The 10,701-nt window shown below is 37.3% G+C and overlaps 1 protein-coding gene across 1 annotated transcript; it reads right to left on the minus strand.

The window, feature by feature from the left end:
- Positions 1–2,787: 2,787 nt before the first annotated feature.
- On the minus strand, positions 2,788–9,381 carry LOC113516592 (odorant receptor Or2-like; the record flags this gene model as incomplete). The annotated part of the gene is made up of 3 exons (XM_052891856.1): positions 2,788–4,441; positions 4,968–5,829; positions 9,275–9,381. Coding segments are annotated over 3 exons (1,179 nt in total), but the record flags the coding sequence as incomplete, so codon positions are not given.
- Positions 9,382–10,701: the final 1,320 nt, after the last annotated feature.

A 10,701-nucleotide genomic window follows, 5' to 3' on the forward strand; every position in this document is an offset into this window, starting at 1 on the left:
GGTAACCCCGCCTGCGCTAACGGGATACGCTGGCAGAGCACCAGCGAAGGGTGATAGATGAGAATGAAAACAGGCCAGTTAGCCCATCATGATGAATTCATCAGGAATTAACCATGATAGTTTCCAGGGTGAACCGCGAGGAGGTCGACCTGGTTGGGTATATTGCTAGCAATGGGATTCTCAGTCTTTATTACTAAAAATCCCTTTCCCCCAATATTAATAGGTAATTGTCTACATAACAATTTATAACAATGTTTTTGAATAAGTACCTACTTCAATAGACGCTGACTATAACTGACTTGGTTTTACATAAATCTCACAACTTTTTTTAGTGAAAGAACTGCGTTGTGAGACTTATCATTTTTTTGTCACCAAATGGAGACTTTGTTTAAAAGTTATTTTAGCTTAGGTATCTCTGTCCCATTCGTGTATCTACCGTGAAACAGTTGTGTTTTCATGGCTGTGTTGCGGTTTGAAGGGTGAGATATGGAACAGTGTATCCATGGTACTGTTCATGTCTCTAGGCGACGTTTACTATTTTCCAAAAGGTGAGCTGTCAGTCTTAGAATAGCTAAGTTACATAAAAGAAAAAAAGGACTTTATGTTTTTAAGAAATAATTTTTTTTTGTAAACCAATCTCCTATTTTTTTGGATAATATATCTTATTTGTCAGCTACGATTGCGCTATTTGAATGAACAATTGTATTTTTGAATAATAATTAATGTTCATTTAATAAAAAATCAATAATGTAATTTCGGAATTTTTCATTTCTTTCTTCTTTCAAAGGCTAAGTGCTAATTATAATTCTAAATCTCAAGTTTGTGAGATTGCTAAAAGTAACATAAAATTATCACGATCTCTGATCTTGATAATTTATTTAATAACTTTAATTTAGTCACTAACACACTCGTGTTAGTGACTAAATTAAAGAACTTCGACTAACGATAATTTCTATACCATATTGACAGTATAGCTAGTTGTAATACGTTCTTTTGTTTGTATTTATAATAAGTTTACCTTTTTTTTTAATGGGTGAAAATGGCATGATGACTCCACTTGCGCTATCGTATACACTAGCCGGGTACCAGTGACAGGTGATAGGTGAGGATAAAAAGGCAAGTCTGTTAGCCCATCGTGAAGAATTCAACGATAAATTAGTCACGATAGTTGCCAGGGGGAACCACGTGGAGGTCGACCTGATAGAGTATATTTATAGCAATGGGGACTAATCTCCCCATTACTAACAATCTCTTCCCCCCAATAAGTTTACTATTGTAATGTTATGGAGGAAACAATAAAGAGTATCTATCTATCTATTAATTTTTAATTATTTTCTAACAATATTTAAAAATAGGCCACTATTCAAATGGATAGCATTAGTAGATATTTGTTGAGATTTTACATTTGTTTAGTGGTTTCAATTTACTAAAACGTTTTAATTCTAACGAATATTGTAAACCTGGCAGTGGAGTTGTTTGACAGTTGCTTTATATTGCCTTGACTATAAAATTAGCCGTGTGGTCCCGGCATAGAATAGGCCATCCCTTCCATTCCTGTGGGTATCGTAAGAGTCGACTAAGGGAGGGCGAGGGATAGGCAGCAGCGTCACTCTTAAAACATCTCTAAAAGCCTAACTGCAGTTGCTAACCCACTTGCCAAGCGTGGCAACTACTGGCAACCCCCTCCTTATAGGGGAGGCTATGTTCAGAAGAGGACAGTAAACAGTACACACATACTACATGTGGACGAGAAGAATATAATTTACTTTTTACCCTAGTCAATAAACATATCTAGGTCAAGTGGACGAAGGTTCGGTTAAAAGCTTAGTAAATATATTTAACTTAATAAACTTAACTCAGTACTTTTATCAATGGATGATAATGGATTGTAAACCCCGTCTGCGCTAGCAGTATACGCTGGAGGGGCACAAGTGAGCAGATGCAGGCAAACAGGCTGATGGCCATCAGTCTGTTTGCCATTTTAAGTTACATTAAAAAAAAATTAGGTTGTCACTCCATCTAGTGGGTGGTTGATCCTACTAACAAAACTTTATTTATTTATTCATTCATTACAAATAATTGTAACATTATAACAGCAAAAGCTAAATCAATGTTATTTTATTTTTATTTTATTTATTTATTTATTTTTAGATAACTGGGATCCATTTTTGTTAGTAAGTGTACTTAAACATTTAAAAACTTATTATAAATCTACTATAACTAATATATTGTTATAAATCTACTGTCCCGATTCTAGATATTTCTAAGCCGCTTATTATTATTTGTGATAACATATTTGTTTGTAACTTAGAACGACCAAAAAAGCAAACGACCCGTCTGATGGAAAGTGGCAACTGTCGCCTATAGACATAAGCAGTATCATGGACATGACAGAGTGCCAATACTGTGTCGCTCATGATCGCCATAATACGTTGCCGTTCCTAAAGACTAAGGACCTCTCTCTTAGTCCTCTGTACCCTATAATTTCAATCCCATATCGTCTTTCAAACCAGCTTCAAAACTTTAAAAGAATCCAAACATAGTTATACAAAAACAATTACTTCATGGCAGAAACATGAATATGGCAGAGGTGCCCAAGCAAACGACTTTAGTACAAAGTCTTCCTCTTTTCGAGATACTGTGAAAGCTTCTTTGATTTATTGTATACTTTTTATGTTTGTTTTCCAAATAAAATAAAATAAAATCCATACAAATGTATTTATTAAATTTTTAACCACTATTTAAACGTCTTTATGTCTGGTGTATTCCAAAGGTTGCCTGTAAACGATCGATATTGTTTTCTTAATATAATATTTTCTTGTAATTGTTTGTATTTATAATAAGTTTACTATTGTAATCTTATGGAGGAAACAATAAAGAGTATCTATCTATCTATTTCGTACGTAGTGTAATGCGGGACACATTCAGCCCGGAGAGTAAGAGATTTTTTTTTATGCAACTTAGAATGGCAAACAAGCTGACGGCCCACCTGATGGAAAGTGGTAACCATCGCCTATAGACATCAACATTACTATTGATATGACAGAGTATCTATACTGTGTCTCATGGTCGCCATCATACATTGCCATTGCTGAGGACTAAAAACTTCTCCCTTAGTCTTCTGTAAAAAAATCCTATCATCGATAGGAAATAACAGCTAACTTCAAAACAGAGCGAATACAAAATACCATGGAAAAATAGCAATGTTACAGATGTACGATTTAACATTAACACGATGCCCATATAAATTTTTCAATAACTATAAATTTAAAATTGATTCGAATCGTTATGATTTCATCCAAAAAGCTTCTTCGTCTAGCACTGCGGGCTGCAGCTCGCAGGACACGTGAAGACGTCAGTGCGGTTGGGGGTAGGGGCGGAGATAGCGGTGGCAGGAAACAGACGAAAAGACTTCTGGATGACGACGAAACAATCGTCCAAAACGACAAACAATTAGTTCGTTAAATTCCCGTTGTGTCTGTATATAGACATATTATATAAAAATTAAGATAAGTTTAAAAAATAAAATAACATGAGTTCGTTAACTTATATTTATAACTATTACAAATCAATTCAAAACTATTTACTTACATGTTAAATCTATTAAAAGAATATTAACTAGTGATTGTTACAAGCCAATATGTATTATTTAATACCTTTATTATTATTACTAGATAGATAGATAGATAGATAATTTATTTGCATTACTTACAGCATACAACAATAGACATAAATGCACAGTGAAAAAAGATTAAAAGAAATACATATACAAAAAATAAAAAACATAAAAATAAAATGCACAAAATAAGTAACAACTTTTTCCCTTCATGCGTGTGCCACAATAACACAAAATGGTCACAACTCAGTTTATTGCTTTGCCCTCAAAAGAGCAAAACACTGATATTCTGTTGTGGCCAAAAGGGAGCCGCGAAATTTCATAGAAAAAATAATAGTAAAAAAGAAATAAGAAATATATTGTAGGTAAAATACATTGTGTGTGTTCATTACACTGCTATTATTTAATATTTTATTCTAATTAATAAATAAATGACAAATACCTTTAGAAGAAAGTTAGTCAGAAGTCAATTTCTATCAATTTCAAGCACTTATACTAATTAAGTACTTGTGATAAACGTTAAAAATGAATAAGCTCTGTTTGTTATTGCAACAAATAACTATATATTATACATAGGTGAATATCCTACACTAAAATCTTATGGTTTGTCACCAATTAAGTACTTGTCATTAACGTGTAAAATGAATAAGTTGTTTTCATTGCTGTCACAAATAATTGCATATTATAATCCACAAGGCCACATCCAGAAAAAATTAGAGGACGTTGAGCATTAGCGATCATAACCACCAATGACTTGGTTGCTGAAATGTCTTGCCTTCTCTCCCACGGAGCGTCGTAAAGTTCAATAGCTAAGACTTCGTTGCACTGAAAAAAATTTTGATTTTAATAACAAAAAAAAAAACATGGATCAGTATCTCGAAATGTTCTGTCGCGTACAGTAAGAAGCAAATGATAGCAACACCGGACATGCCCCAGGATTGGTCCGTCTCGTTACGAAAAGGGAACAAAAACTTGCTGTATGTGTCAACGGACTTTTTTCAAAATTTTCAAGTGGATCAACGCAACGGCTCTTATCTAAATTTGTGTTTCTGTAACTATTTGCAAATAAAATCAATTAATTCAAGCTTGTTTATATGAAATTGACCCTTTAACGACCTGTTGAAGACATCAGCACGTACCAGTTCATATTATTACAAAATGCTTTTATGCTATTATTCGAGAAAGAAAACAATGCCTCTGGTAAATAAGACGTCAGAGATAACAGCAACTTCTTAAAAACAAAGGCAAGGATGTTGAGACTTTTGGTCCCATAATAGATTTCTTAATAAACTTATTGCATGTAAACTGATGCTACTTTTTGTAACATTATTGAATTTAGAATTACTCTCACCTGTGTCACATTGCTTGCGTATACGCAAGGTATATATATGTGAAGAACAGATGTTATCACAAATAGTATGTATCTTAGATGGAATTGTCGAAGAACATAAATTTGGTACACATTAAAGGAAATGCCAATACACGACACAATAAAAATTGCAAACAACCATGGGCCATAAAAATCTTGTACGTTATTGTAAAATGCTAATGCCTTTTGATGATATGTTATAGCACGATTTAATTTGGTATGCAATTCCAAACGATCGTTGGCGTCTTCAAATGCTCTCCGAACTAAATAACCGACAAACTTTAGTTTAAAACATAAATGTACTGTAACAATGCAAAAAGAACCGTCCATGCCACAGAAACTTGGATACATGAATATAATACAGTATAGACTCAAGAAAAATATAATTTCAAATGTTGGCGAATCGTATTGCGTATCTTTTACAAATGCCATCTCCATCTCGTGCACCATTTCTCGATGTGGATAAGCCTTCCAAATATTCTCATAGATCATCGATCCACCGGCGTACAAAGGAAATACAGAGCCGAGCGCCATTGGTGATAATATCCAAATGAATTCTCCAAATTTTGCCTTTTTTACAAAAATCTCGCATAGTTTTTTAGCGCCGTCATCCAATTCATTGGCTTCAAGCAAATCATAAGATATAGTGTTTAATATTATATCAAATTCGTCAGTGTTTATAATGCAATATAAAGATTTAAATATATATAAACCGACAATGATGCCCACAGCCATATGTCGTGTTAAATTAAGTATATCCACTCGAATAATGTATGAATAAACGCTGCCTATAAAAGAAATCAAGCAATACAAGTCAAACATTAAAATACTGAGAAATAAAAATCGGTAAAAAAACTTTTAAGTTAAACGGTTTTATATTATGTGCACTGAAAACTACAAAATAAATAAATAGTTACTTACCTATCAACCTACGTAGGTGATCTCGGTCATTAATATCTCTGATGGTAGTGGTTGTTATAACATGAACCATGTCAGCGGCCGAAAGGCAGTTCATGAGAGAACACTAACACCAGGGTTTGCTTGGTAGGTAAACTAAGCAGCCCGCACTATAACAAGTAGGTATTTTGACCTTCTAGTTCAGAAATATTTTAGTACTAGGCAGAATAGCTTTTAGGCATATTAGACTAAAATAAAAACGTGGGGCCCATTAACTATTTCTGTATTACTTTCTACTATACTAAGTGTGGATTGCATCGACTTATTATAATCGTCATCATCATCATCCTAGCGGTTTATCCCGGTCGCATCCGAAACCTCATAGCTCCAGAGTCCAGGGTCCGCTGAATCGACTTACTATAATCGTAACTGGAGGTTTTGACCATCAATAACCAGCCGTTACGGCTTCACTAGCGAACGCCGAGCTCATGATCTACCAAAGTATAAGATATGCTCTGCTATAGGTATGATTTCAGAGGGGCCCCACGTTTTTATTTTAGTCTAATATGCCTAAAAGCTATTCTGCCTAGTACTAAAATATTTCTGAACTAGAAGGTCAAAATACCTACTTGTTATAGTGCGGGCTGCTTAGTTTACCTACCAAGCAAACCCTGGTGTTAGTGTTCTCTCATGAACTGCCTTTCGGCCGCTGACATGGTTCATGTTATAACAACCACTACCATCAGAGATATTAATGACCGAGATCACCTACGTAGGTTGATAGGTAAGTAACTATTTATTTATTTTGTAGTTTTCAGTGCACATAAAATAAAACCGTTTAACTTAAAAGTTTTTTTACCGATTTTTATTTTCTTGTTTTTAGTATTTAGTGAAATTGTTTACCGAATATTCCTCATTTTATTTAATTCATTCAGTGCATCATTATTACATGGTTTCTTACCTGATAATTTAATACAATCTAATTCCTCAATACATAGCCCTTCCAGAGACTTGACTCGACTTAGAGCCACGTATGCTTGTCCTTCCTCAAACCATTTTGAGCCCAAATATACTACTGCATGGTCGACGGTGCTGCCCTGCATTTTATGGACGGTAAATGCTCATGACAAAACTAAGGGCAACATCCTTTTTTCAGCCGTACCATAATTGAATTTTGTTGGAAACTGTATGGCTTTAGGGTAAATAACGTGCATGCCGTCTGTGCCAAAGTCAATTAAAACTGATGATATATCTGTTTCGTACATTTGGGTTCGACGGAACTGAGGCCAAAAAGTTGTCTGAGTGTCAAGTGTCTGAGAGTCTAGTGTCTGAGTGTCTTGTATCCGAGTGTCCAGTGTCTGAGTGTCTAGTGTCTAGTGTTTAGTATCTGAGTGTCGAGTGTCGAGTGTCGAGTGTCGAGTGTCTAGTGTCTGAGTGTCGAGTGTCTGAGTGTCTAGTGTCTAGTGTCTAGTGTTTAGTGTCTGAGTGTCGAGTGTCGACTGTCGAGTGTCGAGTGTCGAGTGGCTAATGTCTAGTGTCTAGTGTCTGAGTGTCTAGTGTCTGAGTGTCTAGTGTCTGAGTGTCTAGTGTCTGAGTGTCTGAGTGTCTAGTGTCGAGTGTCTGAGTGTCTAGTGTCTGAGTGTCTGAGTGTCGAGTGTCGAGTGTCGAGTGTCGAGTGTCGAGTGTCGAGTGTCGAGTGTCGAGTGTCGAGTATCGAGTGTCGAGTGTCTAGTGTCAGAGTGTCTAATGTCTGGGTGTCTGAGTGTCAAGTGTCTGAGAGTCTAGTGTCTGAGTGTCTTGTATCCGAGGGTCTAGTGTCTGAGTGTCTAGTGTCTGGGTGTCTGAGTGTCTAGTGTCTATGTGTCGAGTGTCGAGTGTCGAGTGTCGAGTGTCAAGTGTCGAGTGTTGAGTGTCGAGTGTCTAGTGTAGAGTGATGTCGAGTGTCGAGTGTCTGAGTGTCTTGTGTCTGGTGTTTAGTGTCTGAGTGTCGAGTGTCGAGTGTCGAGTGTCGAGTGTCTAGTGTCTGAGTGTCTAGTGTCCGAGTGTCTAGTGTCTGAGTGTCTTGTATCCGAGTGTCTAGTGTCTGTGTGTCTAGGGTCTGAGTGTCTGAGTGTCTAGTGTCTGAGGGTCTAGCGTCTGAGTGTCTAGTGTCGAGTGTCGAGTGTCAAGTGTCGAGTGTCGAGTTTCGAGTGTCTAGTGTCTGAGTGTCTAGTGTCTGAGTGTCTAATGTCTGGGTGTCTGAGCGTCAAGTGTCTGAGTGTCTTATATCCGAGTGTCGGAGTGTCTAGTGTCTAGTGTTTAGTACTTGAGTGTCGAGTGTCGAGTGTCGGGTGTCGAGTGTCGAGTGTCGAGTGTCGAGTGTCGAGTGACGTCGAGTGTCGAGTGTCTGAGTGTCTAGTGTCTGGTGTTTAGTGTCTGAGTCTCGAGTGTCGAGTGTCAGAGTGTCTAGTGTCTGGGTGTCTGAGTGTCAAGTGTCTGAGAGTCTAGTGTCTGAGTGTCTTGTATCCGAGTGTCCAGTGTCTGAGTGTCTAGTGTCTGGATGTCTGAGTGTCTAGTGTCTAGTGTTTAGTATCTGAGTGTCGAGTGTCAAGTGTCTAGTGTCTGAGTCTCGAGTGTCTGAGTGTCTAGTGTCTAGTGTCTAGTGTTTAGTGTCTGAGTGTCGAGTGTCGAGTGTCGAGTGTCGAGTGTCGAGTGTCGAGTGTCTAGTGACGAGTGTCTAGTGTCTAGTGTCTGAGTGTCGAGTGTCTGAGTGTCTTGTGTCTGGTGTTTAGTGTCTGAGTGTCGAGTGTCGAGTGTCGAGTGTCGAGTGTCGAGTGTCGAGTGTCGAGTGTCGAGTGTCGAGTGTCGAGTGTCTAGTGTCTGAGTGTCTAGTGTCCGAGTGTCTAGTGTCTGAGTGTCTTGTATCCGAGTGTCTAGTGTCTGTGTGTCTAGGGTCTGAGTGTCTGAGTGTCTAGTGTCTGAGGGTCTAGCGTCTGAGTGTCTAGTGTCCGAGTGTCTAGTGTCTGGGTGTCTCAGTGTAGTCCTATTATTTGATACCCATATTGTGGTGGTTGTGGAAAAATATGTACCTAGTCCGCCATATTGGAACGGCGTCCATCTTGAATTTAAAATTTTGACATAATCATCGTGTTTTACTAGTGTAGCCCTTTCATTTGATACCCATATTGCGGGGGTTAAGGAAAAATATGTAATCCGCCATTTTGTATCGGCGGCCATCTTAGATTTATAATGTTATTGATTTTATTATATTGTATTGTCATCTAAATTAAATGTGTGTACCAAATTTCAGATCAATCTGACAACGGGAAGGTGCTTAAATTCTAATTTCTAATTTTGACCCAAATAAATAAATACCGTACAGGTCAAGCTAAATAAAACCGTTTAAAAATAATAATCGTTTCATTAAATTCTTTTTGTTTGGATAGATAAATGCAAAAATCATTCCATATGTACAATAATTAAAAGTGTTACTGAACGTATCAAACATTTTTGGTTCGTTTTATAGGATGTGGTTTTAGTACAGATATACCATAGAACAAAATATAGGTTTAGCTCACTCGGCTTGCACCGCGGTATTGCAAGGATTGTAATGTTAAAAACATAATATGGTCTTACTAATGCATTGAATGTCTTCAATTTGGTGCTTATTATGGTGATCAAAGGGTAACGGTAAGGACTCCGTAATTTTCATTTCTTGCAAATTGCTTCCAACAATCTTGTGAGTTAGTTCCTATTAATTAGAAAAATCGATACATTCACTCAATATGTACGTGCAGTAAAAAGACAAAAATATAGAACGTGATTTCAGTACAGATGAAACATTTTAAGTTACCTTGGGTGGAAAAAGCAAAAGAATTTTTGGTAGGTCCAGTCCCAAAAATGTCCCGTATCAAACATTTTTACGCGTCTGGACGGGCAAGCAGATGACAGGACGACGGATCGACGGATCAATCGGTGGTTTGATGGACCGATGAATTAACAGACCGATGGATAGATGAATCGGTAGATGGAGTTGACGCGATTCGCTATACGTCGACCTCCACCTCTCCGAAGTTTTTTTTATTTTTATACAACTTAGAATGGCAAACAAGCTGACGGCCCACCTGATGGAAAGTGGTCATCGTCACCTATAGACATGAGCAGTACCATGGACATAACAGAGTATACTGTTTCGCCAATGATACCCCCCATGCGTTGCAATTCCTGAGGACTCAGGTGTTATTCCTCTGTACCCTGTAAACTCACGCCATATCCCACCCTTCAAACCGAAACACAGCCATGCAAACACAACTGCTTCACGGTTGAAACACGAATGGGATAGAGGTACCCAAGCAATTGACTTTTGTACAAAGTCTCCCTCTGGTGACTTTGAAATGACTTTGATGCACCGGAAGGGTGCTCGGCGAACATCGGAATTGAAGATATCAAAGATATTCAGTCTTGTCCTCTTTAATAGCTTAAACAATCACTATAAAATTTGATATATAATATATAAGATGTAGGTGATTATAGGCTTTTTATCTCTCTTAGTAAATATATCCCGGTAGCGCAGACGAAATCGCGGGTGAAGGCTAGTTGAATAATTGATAGAATTCGCTATATCTCCTAAATTTCTACTCTTGTAAATATTTCTAATATGCTATCTTTGTAACTACCAGAGGCCGTTCCTTATGGCAGTCTATGGGGGCGACCTATGTCCAGCAGTGGACAGATAACAGCTTATGTGATGGTGATATACGCACTTAACTATCTTAACTCACACTACCATATAATTGACACACACTCACGTATATATGTATATTCTTTTGTTTATTGTTAA

The sequence above is a fragment of the Galleria mellonella genome, unplaced genomic scaffold, assembly GCF_026898425.1.
Source record: "Galleria mellonella isolate WM207_F2 unplaced genomic scaffold, CSIRO_AGI_GalMel_v1 utg1073, whole genome shotgun sequence".
In the NCBI taxonomy this organism is placed as follows: domain Eukaryota; kingdom Metazoa; phylum Arthropoda; class Insecta; order Lepidoptera; family Pyralidae; genus Galleria; species Galleria mellonella.